This window comes from Lactuca saligna, chromosome 8, assembly GCF_052625555.1.
Source record: "Lactuca saligna cultivar CGN05327 chromosome 8, ASM5262555v1, whole genome shotgun sequence".
NCBI lineage: Eukaryota > Viridiplantae > Streptophyta > Magnoliopsida > Asterales > Asteraceae > Lactuca > Lactuca saligna.
This window is the reverse complement of record NC_136424.1, coordinates 89,553,412-89,580,527: the sequence shown is the minus strand read 5'-3', so window position 1 is coordinate 89,580,527 and position 27,116 is coordinate 89,553,412. Positions and strand designations below refer to the sequence as shown.

Genomic DNA, 27,116 nt, shown 5'->3' with positions numbered 1-27,116 from the left:
AAAACTAGAGATTGATGAATTTATCTTGATCCTCAGTTTCCATTAATTTTTTTATCGGATCCTATATAATTGGAGTACGAGTAGAATCATTTAGTAGAAATACATGATGTTTTTAAACTTGAAGAAGGCATGATGTTGTGATCCACACAGAAATTCACATAATCAATAACATGTCCATATTTCTTCCATAAAGCCAATTAATTTTTATGAACCGATCCTTCATCTTCATAGGGGGCGAAGCAAATTTGATGGTCCGATTTTTCTTTATAATTGTTATAAGTCTTCCTATACATCCACCAAATTCTAATCACGTGACCTAAAGTGTTCATAGTCGATGTCGATACCATCCAAGTTATATTGCTTGATCATGCTCGTTAACGAAGAAACTGCATTTTGGACCCATGAGTTGATATATTTTGGAGTAAAAAAGACCCTATTTTATCATGAACACTATCGCAACCCAAGCTAACAACCACTTTAACATTTGAGTTCATGGTTTTAACTGATGATGCTATTTCTGAAGGACCTAAATTTTTAGTTTCCCAGAAAACATTGAATTTGCCATTGGTGGGTGATGGGTGATTATCTGAGGTGTAATTGTCACACCCCCAAACCAGACGGCAGAAACGTCCGGGGGCTTGTGCGTGACTTCATCTTGAAATATTATTATAGTGAATATAATTGAAACATAACATCATCATCATCACAGATGTAATATTACAACATTCATTGTTTACATCGAGTATTGTATTTGAATATTACATGTCAAAATAGTAAGAGTATGATAAAAGAAATATCACACAATATCCATTAGTTTGTTTCGTTCATCCTGCTTCAACGGTATCCTGAGAATACAAGTTATTTTGAAAACGGTCAACATAAAAATGTTGGTGAGTTCATAAGCATGTTTGTGAAAATGATTTGTATAACTTTGAAAACCACCAGAAAATCCGATATTTTCTGAAAACTGTTTAGTGTGTTTGTGTTAGTTCTTGTATTAATGCATATATGCTATTGTTTATTTGACTAAAAAGGTAAAGAGAATGTAGAGAGAATGTAAGAGCATGTAAAGAGAATGTTCCCAGAAAACCCGACGTTGCCTAAAAAAAGAAGATGTCTTCCGTAAACTTTATAACGTTAATTCCTTTAAACGAGCCGTCATAACCATACTAAATAATGACAATTTCACCTGTCTTGGCGTAGTTGGACGCCGACGGAAAATAGAATAAGGTTTTCGTCACCCTAGACTGAATAAGTCTAATTGTAGCGAACAGCTGAGGTGTGGGGTGTCAACCCCGTATAGATCTATACACAAATCCCCGTTCTCCCTCCAGGAGACTCTGATTATAACAACAGGCTACGATCGTACACTTAATAGGTGCCAACTGATAAAAACTCGCTAGATCCTTAATAGAATTTATGCGAAGAAAAATGTATAAACTCATTCTAGGACCAATGATCCATGTAAGTGAACCACTAAGGCATCGCTAAACATGTAAATCATTTCAAGACCCAAATGGAATGAGATTATATAACATGGGTCCGAAATATATATGAAAGGACAACTAAGGCCCATTTCACATATAAAGTATTTACAGGCCCAAATAATACACAAATAGTATCCAAGGTCCGTCGCACATGTTAATGGGTAAATGAAGCCCAATAAATATGTAAATAGTATACAGGACGTATCACACATAAAAATGGGTCACTAAGGCCCAATAACCTAGAAAATGATCAATTTAATTCCATTTGTTGGTTTATCATTGGTTTTAGTTCAAGTATTCACTAAAATAACATAAAAAGAAGAACGCATATAAAACCCATTCCCAGGCCCAATAAACATGGAAGTGAACCACTAAGGCTCACTATACGTGTCTATTATTTCAAAGGACAAAAGGAATGTGAATATCGTTATTAATCCGTTTGTTATTGTTTTGTCTATTTTAGCTTGATTATTTACAAAGTTGATATAAAAGCTCTCCTTTTTGTAAAAATGACGTTCTTGGCTCAATAAGCATAAAATTTACAATTAGGCCCAATTTTTGTAAGAATAGCACTTTGATGTCCAATTTTGTTAAAAACTTGTGTTGATGACTACTTTGTGATAAAAATAACATTTTAAACCCATTTTTGGCTTGATTTTTGTGGAAATACATATTTTTCTGGTTTTGGGCTTTTCCGACCTAGTTTTTGGAAAATTTGTAGAAAAATCATCGTATGTCGAAATTTAAATCCGTAAACTCTGGAAGTTTGGAAAACATGTCTACTTTGTTCACAATTTTTCTCAAAATTTTTAATGGCCTCAAACTAGTGTGAAATTACTCACCTTCACAGGTTGGTCCGAAAGTATGTCAAATTTGATAGGCAGTTTTGTAAAATTCACCAAAAATTGTAGAAAAATCGTATGAAAACGTGCGAGTAGTCATTTTAAAGGTATAAACCTGAAATTTATACATGTAAAACAGTTTTGAAAAATACTTCCATTTGGATGGTCAAAACAGTCCGAGATTAGACCAAAACTTTTCTGTCAAGAGCTGTTTTGTGAGTTTAGTTTATAAATCTTTGAACACAACACTCATTTTTGCTATATAAAGTATACAAATCCCAGATCTACATGTTTACATGCAATACTTGTGATAAAACATACTTTTCTCATGTTTCATATGAAGATCCTAGTGATACACTTCAAGTTTCTTAACATATTTGTAGATTAGTGAAGAAATCACACATAATCACCAAATGTTTCAAGGAAATCACACATAATCATGCATATACACATAGATCTACACAAATCAACTTGTATTCTCCCCTAAAAACAAGTAAAAACAAAAAAAAGGGGGTATGAACTCACCTTGGGGTTTGGATTTTGGTTTTGATGAAGATAAGAAGAAGGTGGTGTAAGTTATGACTCTAGCTAGCTTCTTGAAGTGATCTTCGAATCTTGATGAGTTCTAGGGAGCATGGTCACGAATTTGAGGTGGTAAGAGGATTAATTTGAGTTTAAAGATGTAGCAAATCGATTTAGGTTGTGAGATCTTACCAAAGATGATGATCTTTGATGAAAACTCCTCTTAAAACACCCAAAATCTTGAAAATTTAGAGGAGTAGAGAGGAGTTCTTGAGAGAATCTTGAAAGTGTTTGAAAGTGAAATGTCTGTGTGTTTGTGGAGCTTCTTGGCCGTGAGAAAGAAAGAGGGAGAAGATAGGATGTTCCCTAGATGTTTGGTGGGTATTAATCTCCTAGTAACATGGTGGGTTTGTGCATGGATATCCCCCATGCACTAATGAGGTGGCAAGTGCACAAATTTCTTCATTTTTCCTTTTTTTTTGTCAAATAAGCATGGTGGGCCGAGAATTGGGTTTATGAGAGATGAGAATGAAGTAATTTGGCCCATTTTGGTCTTGTCAAATTTTTATGGAGCCCAAGAATTATATATATATATATATATATATATATATATATATATGTATGTATGTATGTATTCGGCCCATTGGGCTCTTAAGGAGGCTCACGACCCAATTTGGTAAAATGAATGAGTTTATGGTCCATTAGTGGTTAAATAAATTTATTTTAGACCCATTATGGTCCAAAATGTTGAGTTTTATGAGTGTGGGTCCATTTAGAACCCAATTAGGGTCTTTAAGCCCAAAATAGTTCAAGTTGAAGGTTTATTGGTCCATTAGGCCCAATAAGAGAATCCTAGTCCAATGTGAACTTGAACCGAGATGTCTAGGGTTTTCAACTCATAGATGAACATATGAGATGTATTGTATTAGGTTTTGACCTTCATTCAAGAGTTTGGATTTAAATGGATGACGTTGATTGAACATCGGGTATGATATTCAGTTAGAATATAAGCCTCACAATAGATGATGTTTTATGAGAATAGAATTCCCTAGCTAAATTGCTAGTTGTGACAGTAATCAACTGTAAAAGCTAGGATAAAATGGACTTCAACTTTAGAGTTTATAGGAACATCTAATAACTTAACCTAGTGAGATTCGACACCAATGTATTCCCGAAAAAGATTTGAGTTTGCAACTTCATGAGAGGAAGTTATGATTTTTCAAAGTTTCAACATAATAGATTAATAGTATACAACTCAGAAACCGAAATTGAAATCGGTAAATTGTTAGGAAAAACAATCTAAACGAGAATTGAAGATTTCATTAATAGGAGTCTGTCAATATAAATACAGTCGAGAATGGATGTCAGACGAGAGAGTTATGAATTTTTAACTGAGTTTAACAGTCTCAGTCTGTTAAAAAATATAACTTTAAAAATAAAGTCAAAATTAGCCAACGAAGTCTAAATGAAAGTTGTAGATATCGTCGATAGCTACGCATGGATATAAAACACGTCGAAAACGGATCTCATATGAACAAGATGAATTAATTTTTTTTCCGCGCGCAACCGCGCACATAGACAACATGCATGTCATGCATTTGACAACCACTAAGAGTTTGTCACGTGTCACATGCGCGCTCCGACCACCTCGCATTCACTTTTTGGGCCTATATATCCTCCAATTTGCAGCCTCATTTCTCACTCCATTCCTTTAGATCATCTCTTGAATTTCTCTCATATCTCTAGTCTTTTACTCCTTAGTTTTTGATTACTTTAGCGAGACCATGTAGTGTCAGATATCCGAAAATTAGAAGCTCCCGGGTCAACGTTCTGCTTGCATAATTCCTGGTTTTCATCAAAATACTCTGTAAGTTGAGCTACACTTACTCTACTTTAAGTGTAACTTATAATTATAATCATAGTCGTTATAATGAACCTATAATCGAGACTTATTAGTGATTCCAAAGTCATTATACTGATTGATCTACTTAATGTTTATGTTGGATTTAGCGAGGTGTTTAAGTGAGATTTCCAAACAGTATACTCTATACCAAACGGACCCTACCTCCGATATGATCCTACCTGGTTGTTCCTTACTTGATAAATCTTGTTGTAGACATTGAGATTAGTGAGGAATCTAGACAAATATTAGTCACCAAGAATATAAGACTAAGACTTAGTAACGTGAATCTAGGTTACATTAGGGGAAAAGATAAACTATCGAGACGAAGTTCTACCCATAGATACAAGTATTCTAAATGAGTTTATAGTTACTTGATCAAGTAAGTGCATAGTTACTTTCAACTTACACATAGATACAAGTATTCTAAATGCTTAAACGATATACGCACTGTTTTTGCTGTGTTTGTGTGACATCTCCATTTTCACGGCCAGAAAAGACCGATTTTGTTTATGCTTTATAAAAATTAGAGTACATATTTTAGTGAAAATGTTGCGGAATTTGTTCCCAGTAAAACATGATAAATACGTTATCAAAGCATTTCCGAAGAAATATATTTTTATTCATTTTAAAACATTTGGGATGTTATCGTCAATATAGAAACATAAGAATAAACAAAACTTACATTCATTTACACTAATGATCTACACCTCTTTAATCTCTCAGTGTAATGTAACTTCCTATCGACACCTGTGATACATATAAGCTTAGTGGGTCAGGTTGGGAAACTTGGTGAGTACATAGAGATTTCAATCCCACAATGTTATATCATATATATAATTTAGAACTCACAAAAAATATAATTTCACCATATATATATATATATATATATATATATATATATATATATATATATATATATATATATATATAAGCAACTCTTACCCCATACTGTTAATCCTTACAACGAGACTATCCATACTCTCGGACCTTAAATTTTACCTCTTACTTAACACATACTCTCGAATCTAATTCATACTCTCGGATCAATAATTGTGCCCATTCCATACTCTCGGATTAGGGACAAGTGTATATGTGTAAATCCATTCTCCCGGATTAACGACGAATGACTATATCCTATCCATACTCCCGGACCGAGGACGACTGATTGTGTCTTAATCCATACTCCTGGATTAAGGACAACTGACTATGTCTTAATCCATACTCCTAGATTAATCATAGTTAACTATGCCAAATCCATACCCTCGGACTAGGGACAATGATTATGTCTAATCCATGCTCCCAGATAAATGACATATACTAAAATTCTATTCTCTGAGTATAACTCACTCGTACTCGTAAGAAAATACTACCCAATATTCCTCATAATTAATTTAGGTTTACTCTTTATCCTAAATCATCATATATAATTAGGTATGTTATTTAACATATATTTCAGGCAACATCAATTAACTCGCACATAAACATATAATTAATACTTTAATCAATACTTGTATTAAAATCATGTTCATGAAAGGGACTATGCACTCACTTGATAAAGTGGTGACTCGGTACTCGGACGACACTTCGTTTATACTTTAAACAACTCCTTTGACAGAACCTAGTATCATTACTACTAGAGTTTAGTCTAATGCTCAACGAGACTAATTGTTAGTCTAACTATTATTACTGTTATATAAGCGTTAACACAATACTTTTCACCACTATGTACAAACAGGGGCCATACATGGAACACCGGAGGGCAGGATCATTTTGGCATATAGCACTTCTGAAATCCAGCAACCCAAGCGGCCCTCCAAACCAGATTCCCCGTACTGTGAGTGGTTAAAAAGATATTATAATGACACTTATATAACTCATAATAATAACCTAAATATTTATTATATGGTACTAATAACATTACTATATTTAAATAAAAACTATATTTAAAATAGCGTAGGCGTATCTTACCTACGAGGGGGTTTGGCTAGAAGTCGGGCTCTACAGGGGAAGAACTTCTGAGCCGAAAGCGCTTCTTCTCGGAGCCGTCGAGCGCTCCAGGGCTTTCTTCTAGCGCTAAGAGAGTTTTGGGAGGCTTAGAGAGAGTGTAGAGAGAATAAAGAATAGGAAAGGTGTGAAGAAAATGAGGGTGAGAGAGTTTCTATTTATAGGGTAAAATATGACTAAACTTGGTGCCACATGTCAACATCTGGTGGAAAGACTTGGGAAGCAATGGCCAAGATTGTGCCACGTTACGCATTTTCGCACATCACACCTCCGACTTCTAAAATCCGTTACTTTCGCATATGAGCTCCGTTTTTGACGTTCTTTATATCCACGTGTAGGTAAAAATAAGATCTACAACTTTCTTTTTGACTCCGTCGGCTAGTTTTCGACCGATCTTAAATTTAACAGTAGGAGGAGATTATACTGTTAAATGACCGCGAAAAATTCGTAACTCTTTCATACAGACTCCGTTTTCGTCTGTCTTTTTATAGTTGACTTCCTATAAATGAGATCTTCAACTCTCATTTAGGTTGCGTAGGCAAAAAACCGCTCGATCTAAAATTCGAGTTTCGGGTCGTGCACTGCTATGCCAAATCTTAGAAAATTCATAACTTCCTCATACGAAGTCGGATTTGGGCGTTCTTTTTATACACGCTTTCGGATTAACGTATACTACAACTTTTATTTAGGTCAATAAGGCCAAAAAGTCCTCTATCGTGAATTCACTATTTGCGTCTCCCGGTGCCATGCCGGTTTTGCTGTAAAACTTTGACGGACCATAACTTCTTCGTCATAACTCGAATTTCGGCGTTATTTATATGTACGGAACCGGGCATTACATAAGGTTGCTTAAATGGCGTCCAAACCCTAAAATTAGGGTTTATCCCCTGATTGTGTACGCCCAATGTACATGAGGTACACCCATCGTACACACCCTCTTTCTAAAATTTACAATAATGCCCTAAGGACTAAAATTGAAAACTAATTTCACACCACGGGTCCAAGATGAAAAATACCTTGAAACAAGTGTTTCATGCTGAGCGTGAGAGATACAAAGGACCGGGCAGCTCCCGAATCAAACAGAACCAGAGCAGAGATATCGTTCACAAGGAACGACCCTAAAAGTAAAACACAAATATAAGCAGGAAAATCAACATAAATAAAAAAAATAAGAAGAATATACATATCCGTCACCATTTTATAGATTCTAGAATATCTAAAAACATTTTTTTTGTCATTTCTATCTGCACAAGAAAAGAACACAAAAGATGCCATTATGTTTGCTTGTCTTTTCTTATTTCATGATTCTTAGTGTTGAGTTCATTAGTTGAGATTCTTGTTCATACAAAAGCTTTGGGTTCACCACCACACTAAACAAATAAATGACAAATTAAAGAAAAATTACTATGTTTTTAACCTTTTACCAAAAAATTATTATTATTATTATTATTATTAATACAGTTAATCATATATCTTTTTAATGTTTTTTCTTAAAAAAACATTGATAATTTGGTACACCCAATAACAACAGTGCGAAATGCCAAACATAGTTTTTCAATAAAACACTAAAGGTGAGTTTGCTTGGAAAATTTCAAATAAAAATGAAAATTTTGAAAATGACTTTTGTTTAATTTTCAAAAATTTCCAAGATAATAAAAATTTTATATTTTCCAAGTTGTATGTAAACTGAAAAAATGATTTTTATATTTTTACAGGTTTATTGATTTGTTTATTGATTTCTAAAGTTATAGCTCCCCCACCTAAGCTACTCTGACATTAGAATGCCGACTCTTGATTAAAGCTAGGGGCGGATTTTGAGGGGGTCACCGGTGGCACTAACAACCCCTAACTTTTTCGGCTGCAGTGGAAAAATTTTCGTAAATTTTTAAAATTTATATATTTTTTTATTACTGTGCAACCCCTAACTTTCTCCTGTAACCCCTACTGTGAAATTCTGTATCCGTCCCTGATTAAAGCGACTTCGGAAGGCCTGAAATTATGAGTATCCCAGAACACGTTGAATTCACCATTTGTTGGTGATCGAGAAGATGAATTTGTATCATTTCACTAGTAGATAATCATATTGTACATACACATACGCTTTTACAACCACATAGAAACACAACAAAATATATACATACATATACTAACGAGGGGCTGCTAGCAAAGCTTGTGATTGCTTCTCATAGCGAAAACCTGAAGCCTTGGAATCATCTGCAGACCATACAAAAATCCCACCAAGCTTCCCTTGACTTTTTAGCCGATTACAAGCAGTGAAGAACCCGTTCTCTGGTGATAAACCTCCACTTCCATCGGTGGAGATACTAGCCAAGATATTACCACCTTTATAGTTGGAGCTTTGTGTCTGAAAGTACTTCATAAACTGAGAGATGGTGGTCCCCTGATCGTATGCATAAAACTGGAAATTGACATAGTCTATGACGTGAGCATAATCCTTCCAAAGAGCCAAGTAGTGGCTTTGAACTTCATCGTCATCAAATGGAGCTATAGATGCAAAAGAGATGACTCCATTGTTCTTGAGGGTTGTTACAAGCTTCCCGATGCACTCAGCAAACGTCTCAGGATCTGCATGAAAATGCTCGTAGTCGATATCAATCCCATCCAAGTTATACTCTTGGATGATTTTAGTGAGGGAAGAAACAGCATTTGAAACCCATGAATCCACCGATGAAGGGCTGAAGTAACAGCTTCCTCCTCCCACACTGTCTCCTCCTAAGCTCAAACCTACTTTGACATTGCTATGCTGACTCTTGATTGAGGAGACTTGAGAAGGGCTGAGATTATCTGTATCCCAGAACACATTGAATTTACCATCGGTTGGGGATGAAGAAGATGAAGTGGTGTAATCAATTGCAAATGCAAGTAGATAATGGAATTCGACATTGGGGTTGATGGGTAGGTCTGTAAATTTGACACCGTTGAATTCTGCTCCGATATATTCACGGAATAGGTCTGATTTTGGTGCATTAATATTTTCTTGTGTTGATGCCACCGCTAAAAGCACTTGTAACATGAGAAGAACAATGAAAAGTTTGGAGAACCCCATAATGATCAAACTTCAATTAAAGACAGATTATGTTGAAGCTTGAAGGCTGTTGAACAGAGATAGGAAATCCGACAATTAAATAGAGGAGCTTTCTGACAAATTGTTTACCATGTGATCAGATTAATTAATGTTAATTAACGTGGCGTAAGTGTGCTTCTACTGTTGTTATACTTTATATGTTTAATAGTATATTTTCTGTCTTGATTAATAGGTTAAAAATCTATTCCAAGTCCCATGTAATTTCTATTTATTTGTTTAATTGAAAGTTTTTTTGTTTTAATCATGTTCTGAGCTTCCGTCTAAAAGTACAAAAACCATGTAGTCAACGCCTCATTGCCACAGACACCAAGTTTTGTCATAACATGACCTTTGTAAGTTGTAACATGACCTTTACAAGTATACAAAAACATGCCATTATGGAAAGAAAATTAATTGTAGAATCTTTTAAATATAACAATTTGTATAAAAAATTTAGGACTCTTTAAAAAATAGGTCCTGGACTGTCGCTTCTATCGCCCACCCTTTGGGACGGGCCTTTTTGCTTCATGAGATTATTTATTATTTATAAAACTAGAGATTGATGAATTTATCTTGATCCTCAGTTTCCATTAATTTTTTTATCGGATCCTATATAATTGGAGTACGAGTAGAATCATTTAGTAGAAATACATGATGTTTTTAAACTTGAAGAAGGCATGATGTTGTGATCCACACAGAAATTCACATAATCAATAACATGTCCATATTTCTTCCATAAAGCCAATTAATTTTTATGAACCGATCCTTCATCTTCATAGGGGGCGAAGCAAATTTGATGGTCCGATTTTTCTTTATAATTGTTATAAGTCTTCCTATACATCCACCAAATTCTAATCACGTGACCTAAAGTGTTCATAGTCGATGTCGATACCATCCAAGTTATATTGCTTGATCATGCTCGTTAACGAAGAAACTGCATTTTGGACCCATGAGTTGATATATTTTGGAGTAAAAAAGACCCTATTTTATCATGAACACTATCGCAACCCAAGCTAACAACCACTTTAACATTTGAGTTCATGGTTTTAACTGATGATGCTATTTCTGAAGGACCTAAATTTTTAGTTTCCCAGAAAACATTGAATTTGCCATTGGTGGGTGATGGGTGATTATCTGAGGTGTAATTGTCACACCCCCAAACCAGACGGCAGAAACGTCCGGGGGCTTGTGCGTGACTTCATCTTGAAATATTATTATAGTGAATATAATTGAAACATAACATCATCATCATCACAGATGTAATATTACAACATTCATTGTTTACATCGAGTATTGTATTTGAATATTACATGTCAAAATAGTAAGAGTATGATAAAAGAAATATCACACAATATCCATTAGTTTGTTTCGTTCATCCTGCTTCAACGGTATCCTGAGAATACAAGTTATTTTGAAAACGGTCAACATAAAAATGTTGGTGAGTTCATAAGCATGTTTGTGAAAATGATTTGTATAACTTTGAAAACCACCAGAAAATCCGATATTTTCTGAAAACTGTTTAGTGTGTTTGTGTTAGTTCTTGTATTAATGCATATATGCTATTGTTTATTTGACTAAAAAGGTAAAGAGAATGTAGAGAGAATGTAAGAGCATGTAAAGAGAATGTTCCCAGAAAACCCGACGTTGCCTAAAAAAAGAAGATGTCTTCCGTAAACTTTATAACGTTAATTCCTTTAAACGAGCCGTCATAACCATACTAAATAATGACAATTTCACCTGTCTTGGCGTAGTTGGACGCCGACGGAAAATAGAATAAGGTTTTCGTCACCCTAGACTGAATAAGTCTAATTGTAGCGAACAGCTGAGGTGTGGGGTGTCAACCCCGTATAGATCTATACACAAATCCCCGTTCTCCCTCCAGGAGACTCTGATTATAACAACAGGCTACGATCGTACACTTAATAGGTGCCAACTGATAAAAACTCGCTAGATCCTTAATAGAATTTATGCGAAGAAAAATGTATAAACTCATTCTAGGACCAATGATCCATGTAAGTGAACCACTAAGGCATCGCTAAACATGTAAATCATTTCAAGACCCAAATGGAATGAGATTATATAACATGGGTCCGAAATATATATGAAAGGACAACTAAGGCCCATTTCACATATAAAGTATTTACAGGCCCAAATAATACACAAATAGTATCCAAGGTCCGTCGCACATGTTAATGGGTAAATGAAGCCCAATAAATATGTAAATAGTATACAGGACGTATCACACATAAAAATGGGTCACTAAGGCCCAATAACCTAGAAAATGATCAATTTAATTCCATTTGTTGGTTTATCATTGGTTTTAGTTCAAGTATTCACTAAAATAACATAAAAAGAAGAACGCATATAAAACCCATTCCCAGGCCCAATAAACATGGAAGTGAACCACTAAGGCTCACTATACGTGTCTATTATTTCAAAGGACAAAAGGAATGTGAATATCGTTATTAATCCGTTTGTTATTGTTTTGTCTATTTTAGCTTGATTATTTACAAAGTTGATATAAAAGCTCTCCTTTTTGTAAAAATGACGTTCTTGGCTCAATAAGCATAAAATTTACAATTAGGCCCAATTTTTGTAAGAATAGCACTTTGATGTCCAATTTTGTTAAAAACTTGTGTTGATGACTACTTTGTGATAAAAATAACATTTTAAACCCATTTTTGGCTTGATTTTTGTGGAAATACATATTTTTCTGGTTTTGGGCTTTTCCGACCTAGTTTTTGGAAAATTTGTAGAAAAATCATCGTATGTCGAAATTTAAATCCGTAAACTCTGGAAGTTTGGAAAACATGTCTACTTTGTTCACAATTTTTCTCAAAATTTTTAATGGCCTCAAACTAGTGTGAAATTACTCACCTTCACAGGTTGGTCCGAAAGTATGTCAAATTTGATAGGCAGTTTTGTAAAATTCACCAAAAATTGTAGAAAAATCGTATGAAAACGTGCGAGTAGTCATTTTAAAGGTATAAACCTGAAATTTATACATGTAAAACAGTTTTGAAAAATACTTCCATTTGGATGGTCAAAACAGTCCGAGATTAGACCAAAACTTTTCTGTCAAGAGCTGTTTTGTGAGTTTAGTTTATAAATCTTTGAACACAACACTCATTTTTGCTATATAAAGTATACAAATCCCAGATCTACATGTTTACATGCAATACTTGTGATAAAACATACTTTTCTCATGTTTCATATGAAGATCCTAGTGATACACTTCAAGTTTCTTAACATATTTGTAGATTAGTGAAGAAATCACACATAATCACCAAATGTTTCAAGGAAATCACACATAATCATGCATATACACATAGATCTACACAAATCAACTTGTATTCTCCCCTAAAAACAAGTAAAAACAAAAAAAAGGGGGTATGAACTCACCTTGGGGTTTGGATTTTGGTTTTGATGAAGATAAGAAGAAGGTGGTGTAAGTTATGACTCTAGCTAGCTTCTTGAAGTGATCTTCGAATCTTGATGAGTTCTAGGGAGCATGGTCACGAATTTGAGGTGGTAAGAGGATTAATTTGAGTTTAAAGATGTAGCAAATCGATTTAGGTTGTGAGATCTTACCAAAGATGATGATCTTTGATGAAAACTCCTCTTAAAACACCCAAAATCTTGAAAATTTAGAGGAGTAGAGAGGAGTTCTTGAGAGAATCTTGAAAGTGTTTGAAAGTGAAATGTCTGTGTGTTTGTGGAGCTTCTTGGCCGTGAGAAAGAAAGAGGGAGAAGATAGGATGTTCCCTAGATGTTTGGTGGGTATTAATCTCCTAGTAACATGGTGGGTTTGTGCATGGATATCCCCCATGCACTAATGAGGTGGCAAGTGCACAAATTTCTTCATTTTTCCTTTTTTTTTGTCAAATAAGCATGGTGGGCCGAGAATTGGGTTTATGAGAGATGAGAATGAAGTAATTTGGCCCATTTTGGTCTTGTCAAATTTTTATGGAGCCCAAGAATTATATATATATATATATATATATATATATATATATATATGTATGTATGTATTCGGCCCATTGGGCTCTTAAGGAGGCTCACGACCCAATTTGGTAAAATGAATGAGTTTATGGTCCATTAGTGGTTAAATAAATTTATTTTAGACCCATTATGGTCCAAAATGTTGAGTTTTATGAGTGTGGGTCCATTTAGAACCCAATTAGGGTCTTTAAGCCCAAAATAGTTCAAGTTGAAGGTTTATTGGTCCATTAGGCCCAATAAGAGAATCCTAGTCCAATGTGAACTTGAACCGAGATGTCTAGGGTTTTCAACTCATAGATGAACATATGAGATGTATTGTATTAGGTTTTGACCTTCATTCAAGAGTTTGGATTTAAATGGATGACGTTGATTGAACATCGGGTATGATATTCAGTTAGAATATAAGCCTCACAATAGATGATGTTTTATGAGAATAGAATTCCCTAGCTAAATTGCTAGTTGTGACAGTAATCAACTGTAAAAGCTAGGATAAAATGGACTTCAACTTTAGAGTTTATAGGAACATCTAATAACTTAACCTAGTGAGATTCGACACCAATGTATTCCCGAAAAAGATTTGAGTTTGCAACTTCATGAGAGGAAGTTATGATTTTTCAAAGTTTCAACATAATAGATTAATAGTATACAACTCAGAAACCGAAATTGAAATCGGTAAATTGTTAGGAAAAACAATCTAAACGAGAATTGAAGATTTCATTAATAGGAGTCTGTCAATATAAATACAGTCGAGAATGGATGTCAGACGAGAGAGTTATGAATTTTTAACTGAGTTTAACAGTCTCAGTCTGTTAAAAAATATAACTTTAAAAATAAAGTCAAAATTAGCCAACGAAGTCTAAATGAAAGTTGTAGATATCGTCGATAGCTACGCATGGATATAAAACACGTCGAAAACAGATCTCATATGAACAAGATGAATTAATTTTTTTTCCGCGCGCAACCGCGCACATAGACAACATGCATGTCATGCATTTGACAACCACTAAGAGTTTGTCACGTGTCACATGCGCGCTCCGACCACCTCGCATTCACTTTTTGGGCCTATATATCCTCCAATTTGCAGCCTCATTTCTCACTCCATTCCTTTAGATCATCTCTTGAATTTCTCTCGTATCTCTAGTCTTTTACTCCTTAGTTTTTGATTACTTTAGCGAGACCATGTAGTGTCAGATATCCGAAAATTAGAAGCTCCCGGGTCAACGTTCTGCTTGCATAATTCCTGGTTTTCATCAAAATACTCTGTAAGTTGAGCTACACTTACTCTACTTTAAGTGTAACTTATAATTATAATCATAGTCGTTATAATGAACCTATAATCGAGACTTATTAGTGATTCCAAAGTCATTATACTGATTGATCTACTTAATGTTTATGTTGGATTTAGCGAGGTGTTTAAGTGAGATTTCCAAACAGTATACTCTATACCAAACGGACCCTACCTCCGATATGATCCTACCTGGTTGTTCCTTACTTGATAAATCTTGTTGTAGACATTGAGATTAGTGAGGAATCTAGACAAATATTAGTCACCAAGAATATAAGACTAAGACTTAGTAACGTGAATCTAGGTTACATTAGGGGAAAAGATAAACTATCGAGACGAAGTTCTACCCATAGATACAAGTATTCTAAATGAGTTTATAGTTACTTGATCAAGTAAGTGCATAGTTACTTTCAACTTACACATAGATACAAGTATTCTAAATGCTTAAACGATATACGCACTGTTTTTGCTGTGTTTGTGTGACATCTCCATTTTCACGGCCAGAAAAGACCGATTTTGTTTATGCTTTATAAAAATTAGAGTACATATTTTAGTGAAAATGTTGCGGAATTTGTTCCCAGTAAAACATGATAAATACGTTATCAAAGCATTTCCGAAGAAATATATTTTTATTCATTTTAAAACATTTGGGATGTTATCGTCAATATAGAAACATAAGAATAAACAAAACTTACATTCATTTACACTAATGATCTACACCTCTTTAATCTCTCAGTGTAATGTAACTTCCTATCGACACCTGTGATACATATAAGCTTAGTGGGTCAGGTTGGGAAACTTGGTGAGTACATAGAGATTTCAATCCCACAATGTTATATCATATATATAATTTAGAACTCACAAAAAATATAATTTCACCATATATATATATATATATATATATATATATATATATATATATATATATATATATATAAGCAACTCTTACCCCATACTGTTAATCCTTACAACGAGACTATCCATACTCTCGGACCTTAAATTTTACCTCTTACTTAACACATACTCTCGAATCTAATTCATACTCTCGGATCAATAATTGTGCCCATTCCATACTCTCGGATTAGGGACAAGTGTATATGTGTAAATCCATTCTCCCGGATTAACGACGAATGACTATATCCTATCCATACTCCCGGACCGAGGACGACTGATTGTGTCTTAATCCATACTCCTGGATTAAGGACAACTGACTATGTCTTAATCCATACTCCTAGATTAATCATAGTTAACTATGCCAAATCCATACCCTCGGACTAGGGACAATGATTATGTCTAATCCATGCTCCCAGATAAATGACATATACTAAAATTCTATTCTCTGAGTATAACTCACTCGTACTCGTAAGAAAATACTACCCAATATTCCTCATAATTAATTTAGGTTTACTCTTTATCCTAAATCATCATATATAATTAGGTATGTTATTTAACATATATTTCAGGCAACATCAATTAACTCGCACATAAACATATAATTAATACTTTAATCAATACTTGTATTAAAATCATGTTCATGAAAGGGACTATGCACTCACTTGATAAAGTGGTGACTCGGTACTCGGACGACACTTCGTTTATACTTTAAACAACTCCTTTGACAGAACCTAGTATCATTACTACTAGAGTTTAGTCTAATGCTCAACGAGACTAATTGTTAGTCTAACTATTATTACTGTTATATAAGCGTTAACACAATACTTTTCACCACTATGTACAAACAGGGGCCATACATGGAACACCGGAGGGCAGGATCATTTTGGCATATAGCACTTCTGAAATCCAGCAACCCAAGCGGCCCTCCAAACCAGATTCCCCGTACCGTGAGTGGTTAAAAAGATATTATAATGACACTTATATAACTCATAATAATAACCTAAATATTTATTATATGGTACTAATAACATTACTATATTTAAATAAAAACTATATTTAAAATAGCGTAGGCGTATCTTACCTACGAGGGGGTTTGGCTAGAAGTCGGGCTCTACAGGGGAAGAACTTCTGAGCCGAAAGCGCTTCTTCTCGGAGCCGTCGAGCGCTCCAGGGCTTTCTTCTAGCGCTAAGAGAGTTTTGGGAGGCTTAGAGAGAGTGTAGAGAGAATAAAGAATAGGAAAGGTGTGAAGAAAATGAGGGTGAGAGAGTTTCTATTTATAGGGTAAAATATGACTAAACTTGGTGCCACATGTCAACATCTGGTGGAAAGACTTGGGAAGCAATGGCCAAGATTGTGCCACGTTACGCATTTTCGCACATCACACCTCCGACTTCTAAAATCCGTTACTTTCGCATATGAGCTCCGTTTTTGACGTTCTTTATATCCACGTGTAGGTAAAAATAAGATCTACAACTTTCTTTTTGACTCCGTCGGCTAGTTTTCGACCGATCTTAAATTTAACAGTAGGAGGAGATTATACTGTTAAATGACCGCGAAAAATTCGTAACTCTTTCATACAGACTCCGTTTTCGTCTGTCTTTTTATAGTTGACTTCCTATAAATGAGATCTTCAACTCTCATTTAGGTTGCGTAGGCAAAAAACCGCTCGATCTAAAATTCGAGTTTCGGGTCGTGCACTGCTATGCCAAATCTTAGAAAATTCATAACTTCCTCATACGAAGTCGGATTTGGGCGTTCTTTTTATACACGCTTTCGGATTAACGTATACTACAACTTTTATTTAGGTCAATAAGGCCAAAAAGTCCTCTATCGTGAATTCACTATTTGCGTCTCCCGGTGCCATGCCGGTTTTGCTGTAAAACTTTGACGGACCATAACTTCTTCGTCATAACTCGAATTTCGGCGTTATTTATATGTACGGAACCGGGCATTACATAAGGTTGCTTAAATGGCGTCCAAACCCTAAAATTAGGGTTTATCCCCTGATTGTGTACGCCCAATGTACATGAGGTACACCCATCGTACACACCCTCTTTCTAAAATTTACAATAATGCCCTAAGGACTAAAATTGAAAACTAATTTCACACCACGGGTCCAAGATGAAAAATACCTTGAAACAAGTGTTTCATGCTGAGCGTGAGAGATACAAAGGACCGGGCAGCTCCCGAATCAAACAGAACCAGAGCAGAGATATCGTTCACAAGGAACGACCCTAAAAGTAAAACACAAATATAAGCAGGAAAATCAACATAAATAAAAAAAATAAGAAGAATATACATATCCGTCACCATTTTATAGATTCTAGAATATCTAAAAACATTTTTTTTGTCATTTCTATCTGCACAAGAAAAGAACACAAAAGATGCCATTATGTTTGCTTGTCTTTTCTTATTTCATGATTCTTAGTGTTGAGTTCATTAGTTGAGATTCTTGTTCATACAAAAGCTTTGGGTTCACCACCACACTAAACAAATAAATGACAAATTAAAGAAAAATTACTATGTTTTTAACCTTTTACCAAAAAATTATTATTATTATTATTATTATTAATACAGTTAATCATATATCTTTTTAATGTTTTTTCTTAAAAAAACATTGATAATTTGGTACACCCAATAACAACAGTGCGAAATGCCAAACATAGTTTTTCAATAAAACACTAAAGGTGAGTTTGCTTGGAAAATTTCAAATAAAAATGAAAATTTTGAAAATGACTTTTGTTTAATTTTCAAAAATTTCCAAGATAATAAAAATTTTATATTTTCCAAGTTGTATGTAAACTGAAAAAATGATTTTTATATTTTTACAGGTTTATTGATTTGTTTATTGATTTCTAAAGTTATAGCTCCCCCACCTAAGCTACTCTGACATTAGAATGCCGACTCTTGATTAAAGCTAGGGGCGGATTTTGAGGGGGTCACCGGTGGCACTAACAACCCCTAACTTTTTCGGCTGCAGTGGAAAAATTTTCGTAAATTTTTAAAATTTATATATTTTTTTATTACTGTGCAACCCCTAACTTTCTCCTGTAACCCCTACTGTGAAATTCTGTATCCGTCCCTGATTAAAGCGACTTCGGAAGGCCTGAAATTATGAGTATCCCAGAACACGTTGAATTCACCATTTGTTGGTGATCGAGAAGATGAATTTGTATCATTTCACTAGTAGATAATCATATTGTACATACACATACGCTTTTACAACCACATAGAAACACAACAAAATATATACATACATATACTAACGAGGGGCTGCTAGCAAAGCTTGTGATTGCTTCTCATAGCGAAAACCTGAAGCCTTGGAATCATCTGCAGACCATACAAAAATCCCACCAAGCTTCCCTTGACTTTTTAGCCGATTACAAGCAGTGAAGAACCCGTTCTCTGGTGATAAACCTCCACTTCCATCGGTGGAGATACTAGCCAAGATATTACCACCTTTATAGTTGGAGCTTTGTGTCTGAAAGTACTTCATAAACTGAGAGATGGTGGTCCCCTGATCGTATGCATAAAACTGGAAATTGACATAGTCTATGACGTGAGCATAATCCTTCCAAAGAGCCAAGTAGTGGCTTTGAACTTCATCGTCATCAAATGGAGCTATAGATGCAAAAGAGATGACTCCATTGTTCTTGAGGGTTGTTACAAGCTTCCCGATGCACTCAGCAAACGTCTCAGGATCTGCATGAAAATGCTCGTAGTCGATATCAATCCCATCCAAGTTATACTCTTGGATGATTTTAGTGAGGGAAGAAACAGCATTTGAAACCCATGAATCCACCGATGAAGGGCTGAAGTAACAGCTTCCTCCTCCCACACTGTCTCCTCCTAAGCTCAAACCTACTTTGACATTGCTATGCTGACTCTTGATTGAGGAGACTTGAGAAGGGCTGAGATTATCTGTATCCCAGAACACATTGAATTTACCATCGGTTGGGGATGAAGAAGATGAAGTGGTGTAATCAATTGCAAATGCAAGTAGATAATGGAATTCGACATTGGGGTTGATGGGTAGGTCTGTAAATTTGACACCGTTGAATTCTGCTCCGATATATTCACGGAATAGGTCTGATTTTGGTGCATTAATATTTTCTTGTGTTGATGCCACCGCTAAAAGCACTTGTAACATGAGAAGAACAATGAAAAGTTTGGAGAACCCCATAATGATCAAACTTCAATTAAAGACAGATTATGTTGAAGCTTGAAGGCTGTTGAACAGAGATAGGAAATCCGACAATTAAATAGAGGAGCTTTCTGACAAATTGTTTACCATGTGATCAGATTAATTAATGTTAATTAACGTGGCGTAAGTGTGCTTCTACTGTTGTTATACTTTATATGTTTAATAGTATATTTTCTGTCTTGATTAATAGGTTAAAAATCTATTCCAAGTCCCATGTAATTTCTATTTATTTGTTTAATTGAAAGTTTTTTTGTTTTAATCATGTTCTGAGCTTCCGTCTAAAAGTACAAAAACCATGTAGTCAACGCCTCATTGCCACAGACACCAAGTTTTGTCATAACATGACCTTTGTAAGTTGTAACATGACCTTTACAAGTATACAAAAACATGCCATTATGGAAAGAAAATTAATTGTAGAATCTTTTAAATATAACAATTTGTATAAAAAATTTAGGACTCTTTAAAAAATAGGTCCTGGACTGTCGCTTCTATCGCCCACCCTTTGGGACGGGCCTTTTTGCTTCATGAGATTATTTATTATTTATAAAACTAGAGATTGATGAATTTATCTTGATCCTCAGTTTCCATTAATTTTTTTATCGGATCCTATATAATTGGAGTACGAGTAGAATCATTTAGTAGAAATACATGATGTTTTTAAACTTGAAGAAGGCATGATGTTGTGATCCACACAGAAATTCACATAATCAATAACATGTCCATATTTCTTCCATAAAGCCAATTAATTTTTATGAACCGATCCTTCATCTTCATAGGGGGCGAAGCAAATTTGATGGTCCGATTTTTCTTTATAATTGTTATAAGTCTTCCTATACATCCACCAAATTCTAATCACGTGACCTAAAGTGTTCATAGTCGATGTCGATACCATCCAAGTTATATTGCTTGATCATGCTCGTTAACGAAGAAACTGCATTTTGGACCCATGAGTTGATATATTTTGGAGTAAAAAAGACCCTATTTTATCATGAACACTATCGCAACCCAAGCTAACAACCACTTTAACATTTGAGTTCATGGTTTTAACTGATGATGCTATTTCTGAAGGACCTAAATTTTTAGTTTCCCAGAAAACATTGAATTTGCCATTGGTGGGTGATGGGTGATTATCTGAGGTGTAATTGTCACACCCCCAAACCAGACGGCAGAAACGTCCGGGGGCTTGTGCGTGACTTCATCTTGAAATATTATTATAGTGAATATAATTGAAACATAACATCATCATCATCACAGATGTAATATTACAACATTCATTGTTTACATCGAGTATTGTATTTGAATATTACATGTCAAAATAGTAAGAGTATGATAAAAGAAATATCACACAATATCCATTAGTTTGTTTCGTTCATCCTGCTTCAACGGTATCCTGAGAATACAAGTTATTTTGAAAACGGTCAACATAAAAATGTTGGTGAGTTCATAAGCATGTTTGTGAAAATGATTTGTATAACTTTGAAAACCACCAGAAAATCCGATATTTTCTGAAAACTGTTTAGTGTGTTTGTGTTAGTTCTTGTATTAATGCATATATGCTATTGTTTATTTGACTAAAAAGGTAAAGAGAATGTAGAGAGAATGTAAGAGCATGTAAAGAGAATGTTCCCAGAAAACCCGACGTTGCCTAAAAAAAGAAGATGTCTTCCGTAAACTTTATAACGTTAATTCCTTTAAACGAGCCGTCATAACCATACTAAATAATGACAATTTCACCTGTCTTGGCGTAGTTGGACGCCGACGGAAAATAGAATAAGGTTTTCGTCACCCTAGACTGAATAAGTCTAATTGTAGCGAACAGCTGAGGTGTGGGGTGTCAACCCCGTATAGATCTATACACAAATCCCCGTTCTCCCTCCAGGAGACTCTGATTATAACAACAGGCTACGATCGTACACTTAATAGGTGCCAACTGATAAAAACTCGCTAGATCCTTAATAGAATTTATGCGAAGAAAAATGTATAAACTCATTCTAGGACCAATGATCCATGTAAGTGAACCACTAAGGCATCGCTAAACATGTAAATCATTTCAAGACCCAAATGGAATGAGATTATATAACATGGGTCCGAAATATATATGAAAGGACAACTAAGGCCCATTTCACATATAAAGTATTTACAGGCCCAAATAATACACAAATAGTATCCAAGGTCCGTCGCACATGTTAATGGGTAAATGAAGCCCAATAAATATGTAAATAGTATACAGGACGTATCACACATAAAAATGGGTCACTAAGGCCCAATAACCTAGAAAATGATCAATTTAATTCCATTTGTTGGTTTATCATTGGTTTTAGTTCAAGTATTCACTAAAATAACATAAAAAGAAGAACGCATATAAAACCCATTCCCAGGCCCAATAAACATGGAAGTGAACCACTAAGGCTCACTATACGTGTCTATTATTTCAAAGGACAAAAGGAATGTGAATATCGTTATTAATCCGTTTGTTATTGTTTTGTCTATTTTAGCTTGATTATTTACAAAGTTGATATAAAAGCTCTCCTTTTTGTAAAAATGACGTTCTTGGCTCAATAAGCATAAAATTTACAATTAGGCCCAATTTTTGTAAGAATAGCACTTTGATGTCCAATTTTGTTAAAAACTTGTGTTGATGACTACTTTGTGATAAAAATAACATTTTAAACCCATTTTTGGCTTGATTTTTGTGGAAATACATATTTTTCTGGTTTTGGGCTTTTCCGACCTAGTTTTTGGAAAATTTGTAGAAAAATCATCGTATGTCGAAATTTAAATCCGTAAACTCTGGAAGTTTGGAAAACATGTCTACTTTGTTCACAATTTTTCTCAAAATTTTTAATGGCCTCAAACTAGTGTGAAATTACTCACCTTCACAGGTTGGTCCGAAAGTATGTCAAATTTGATAGGCAGTTTTGTAAAATTCACCAAAAATTGTAGAAAAATCGTATGAAAACGTGCGAGTAGTCATTTTAAAGGTATAAACCTGAAATTTATACATGTAAAACAGTTTTGAAAAATACTTCCATTTGGATGGTCAAAACAGTCCGAGATTAGACCAAAACTTTTCTGTCAAGAGCTGTTTTGTGAGTTTAGTTTATAAATCTTTGAACACAACACTCATTTTTGCTATATAAAGTATACAAATCCCAGATCTACATGTTTACATGCAATACTTGTGATAAAACATACTTTTCTCATGTTTCATATGAAGATCCTAGTGATACACTTCAAGTTTCTTAACATATTTGTAGATTAGTGAAGAAATCACACATAATCACCAAATGTTTCAAGGAAATCACACATAATCATGCATATACACATAGATCTACACAAATCAACTTGTATTCTCCCCTAAAAACAAGTAAAAACAAAAAAAAGGGGGTATGAACTCACCTTGGGGTTTGGATTTTGGTTTTGATGAAGATAAGAAGAAGGTGGTGTAAGTTATGACTCTAGCTAGCTTCTTGAAGTGATCTTCGAATCTTGATGAGTTCTAGGGAGCATGGTCACGAATTTGAGGTGGTAAGAGGATTAATTTGAGTTTAAAGATGTAGCAAATCGATTTAGGTTGTGAGATCTTACCAAAGATGATGATCTTTGATGAAAACTCCTCTTAAAACACCCAAAATCTTGAAAATTTAGAGGAGTAGAGAGGAGTTCTTGAGAGAATCTTGAAAGTGTTTGAAAGTGAAATGTCTGTGTGTTTGTGGAGCTTCTTGGCCGTGAGAAAGAAAGAGGGAGAAGATAGGATGTTCCCTAGATGTTTGGTGGGTATTAATCTCCTAGTAACATGGTGGGTTTGTGCATGGATATCCCCCATGCACTAATGAGGTGGCAAGTGCACAAATTTCTTCATTTTTCCTTTTTTTTTGTCAAATAAGCATGGTGGGCCGAGAATTGGGTTTATGAGAGATGAGAATGAAGTAATTTGGCCCATTTTGGTCTTGTCAAATTTTTATGGAGCCCAAGAATTATATATATATATATATATATATATATATATATATATATATATGTATGTATGTATTCGGCCCATTGGGCTCTTAAGGAGGCTCACGACCCAATTTGGTAAAATGAATGAGTTTATGGTCCATTAGTGGTTAAATAAATTTATTTTAGACCCATTATGGTCCAAAATGTTGAGTTTTATGAGTGTGGGTCCATTTAGAACCCAATTAGGGTCTTTAAGCCCAAAATAGTTCAAGTTGAAGGTTTATTGGTCCATTAGGCCCAATAAGAGAATCCTAGTCCAATGTGAACTTGAACCGAGATGTCTAGGGTTTTCAACTCATAGATGAACATATGAGATGTATTGTATTAGGTTTTGACCTTCATTCAAGAGTTTGGATTTAAATGGATGACGTTGATTGAACATCGGGTATGATATTCAGTTAGAATATAAGCCTCACAATAGATGATGTTTTATGAGAATAGAATTCCCTAGCTAAATTGCTAGTTGTGACAGTAATCAACTGTAAAAGCTAGGATAAAATGGACTTCAACTTTAGAGTTTATAGGAACATCTAATAACTTAACCTAGTGAGATTCGACACCAATGTATTCCCGAAAAAGATTTGAGATTGCAACTTCATGAGAGGAAGTTATGATTTTTCAAAGTTTCAACATAATAGATTAATAGTATACAACTCAGAAACCGAAATTGAAATCGGTAAATTGTTAGGAAAAACAATCTAAACGAGAATTGAAGATTTCATTAATAGGAGTCTGTCAATATAAATACAGTCGAGAATGGATGTCAGACGAGAGAGTTATGAATTTTTAACTGAGTTTAACAGTCTCAGTCTGTTAAAAAATATAACTTTAAAAATAAAGTCAAAATTAGCCAACGAAGTCTAAATGAAAGTTGTAGATATCGTCGATAGCTACGCATGGATATAAAACACGTCGAAAACGGATCTCATATGAACAAGATGAATTAATTTTTTTTCCGCGCGCAACCGCGCACATAGACAACATGCATGTCATGCATTTGACAACCACTAAGAGTCTGTCACGTGTCACATGCGCGCTCCGACCACCTCGCATTCACTTTTTGGGTCTATATATCCTCCAATTTGCAGCCTCATTTCTCACTCCATTCCTTTAGATCATCTCTTGAATTTCTCTCGTATCTCTAGTCTTTTACTCCCTAGTTTTTGATTACTTTAGCGAGACCATGTAGTGTCAGATATCCAAAAATTAGAAGCTCCCGGGTCATCGTTCTGCTTGCATAATTCCTGGTTTTCATCAAAATACTCTGTAAGTTGAGCTACACTTACTCTACTTTAAGTGTAACTTATAATTATAATCATAGTCGTTATAATGAACCTATAATCGAGACTTATTAGTGATTCCAAAGTCATTATACTGATTGATCTACTTAATGTTTATGTTGGATTTAGCGAGGTGTTTAAGTGAGATTTCCAAACAGTATACTCTATACCAAACGGACCCTACCTCCGATATGATCCTACCTGGTTGTTCCTTACTTGATAAATCTTGTTGTAGACATTGAGATTAGTGAGGAATCTAGACAAATATTAGTCACCAAGAATATAAGACTAAGACTTAGTAACGTGAATCTAGGTTACATTAGGGGAAAAGATAAACTATCGAGACGAAGTTCTACCCATAGATACAAGTATTCTAAATGAGTTTATAGTTACTTGATCAAGTAAGTGCATAGTTACTTTCAACTTACACATAGATACAAGTATTCTAAATGCTTAAACGATATACGCACTGTTTTTGCTGTGTTTGTGTGACATCTCCATTTTCACGGCCAGAAAAGACCGATTTTGTTTATGCTTTATAAAAATTAGAGTACATATTTTAGTGAAAATGTTGCGGAATTTGTTCCCAGTAAAACATGATAAATACGTTATCAAAGCATTTCCGAAGAAATATATTTTTATTCATTTTAAAACATTTGGGATGTTATCGTCAATATAGAAACATAAGAATAAACAAAACTTACATTCATTTACACTAATGATCTACACCTCTTTAATCTCTCAGTGTAATGTAACTTCCTATCGACACCTGTGATACATATAAGCTTAGTGGGTCAGGTTGGGAAACTTGGTGAGTACATAGAGATTTCAATCCCACAATGTTATATCATATATATAATTTAGAACTCACAAAAAATATAATTTCACCATATATATATATATATATATATATATATATATATATATATATATATATATATATATATATATATATATAAGCAACTCTTACCCCATACTGTTAATCCTTACAACGAGACTATCCATACTCTCGGACCTTAAATTTTACCTCTTACTTAACACATACTCTCGAATCTAATTCATACTCTCGGATCAATAATTGTGCCCATTCCATACTCTCGGATTAGGGACAAGTGTATATGTGTAAATCCATTCTCCCGGATTAACGACGAATGACTATATCCTATCCATACTCCCGGACCGAGGACGACTGATTGTGTCTTAATCCATACTCCTGGATTAAGGACAACTGACTATGTCTTAATCCATACTCCTAGATTAATCATAGTTAACTATGCCAAATCCATACCCTCGGACTAGGGACAATGATTATGTCTAATCCATGCTCCCAGATAAATGACATATACTAAAATTCTATTCTCTGAGTATAACTCACTCGTACTCGTAAGAAAATACTACCCAATATTCCTCATAATTAATTTAGGTTTACTCTTTATCCTAAATCATCATATATAATTAGGTATGTTATTTAACATATATTTCAGGCAACATCAATTAACTCGCACATAAACATATAATTAATACTTTAATCAATACTTGTATTAAAATCATGTTCATGAAAGGGACTATGCACTCACTTGATAAAGTGGTGACTCGGTACTCGGACGA

The 27,116-nt window shown here is 34.5% G+C and overlaps 2 protein-coding genes and 3 pseudogenes across 2 annotated transcripts; all 5 read right to left on the bottom strand.

The window, feature by feature from the left end:
- Window positions 1-86: 86 nt before the first annotated feature.
- On the bottom strand, window positions 87-5,819 carry LOC145009879 (chitinase 1 pseudogene; annotated as a pseudogene).
- A 2,954-nt stretch (window positions 5,820-8,773) lies between these two features.
- Window positions 8,774-9,868, bottom strand: LOC145011665 (chitinase 2-like). Its single transcript, XM_078970398.1, has one exon. It carries the CDS (start codon window positions 9,823-9,825, stop codon window positions 8,905-8,907), a length of 921 nt encoding a protein of 306 aa, XP_078826524.1. The 5' UTR covers window positions 9,826-9,868; the 3' UTR covers window positions 8,774-8,904.
- Window positions 9,869-10,477: 609 nt separating this feature from the next.
- On the bottom strand, window positions 10,478-16,202 carry LOC145009878 (chitinase 1 pseudogene; annotated as a pseudogene).
- Window positions 16,203-19,156: 2,954 nt separating this feature from the next.
- LOC145011666 (chitinase 2-like) lies at window positions 19,157-20,251 on the bottom strand. Its single transcript, XM_078970399.1, has one exon. It carries the CDS (start codon window positions 20,206-20,208, stop codon window positions 19,288-19,290), a length of 921 nt encoding a protein of 306 aa, XP_078826525.1. The 5' UTR covers window positions 20,209-20,251; the 3' UTR covers window positions 19,157-19,287.
- Window positions 20,252-20,860: 609 nt separating this feature from the next.
- LOC145009877 (chitinase 2 pseudogene) lies at window positions 20,861-25,453 on the bottom strand (annotated as a pseudogene).
- Window positions 25,454-27,116: the final 1,663 nt, after the last annotated feature.

What these genes read in the sequence shown, in the direction of transcription:
- LOC145011665 (XM_078970398.1), bottom strand. Translation starts at nt 9,825, where the DNA reads ATGGGGTTCTCCAAACTTTTCATTGTTCTTCTCATGTTACAAGTGCTT.
- LOC145011666 (XM_078970399.1), bottom strand. Translation starts at nt 20,208, where the DNA reads ATGGGGTTCTCCAAACTTTTCATTGTTCTTCTCATGTTACAAGTGCTT.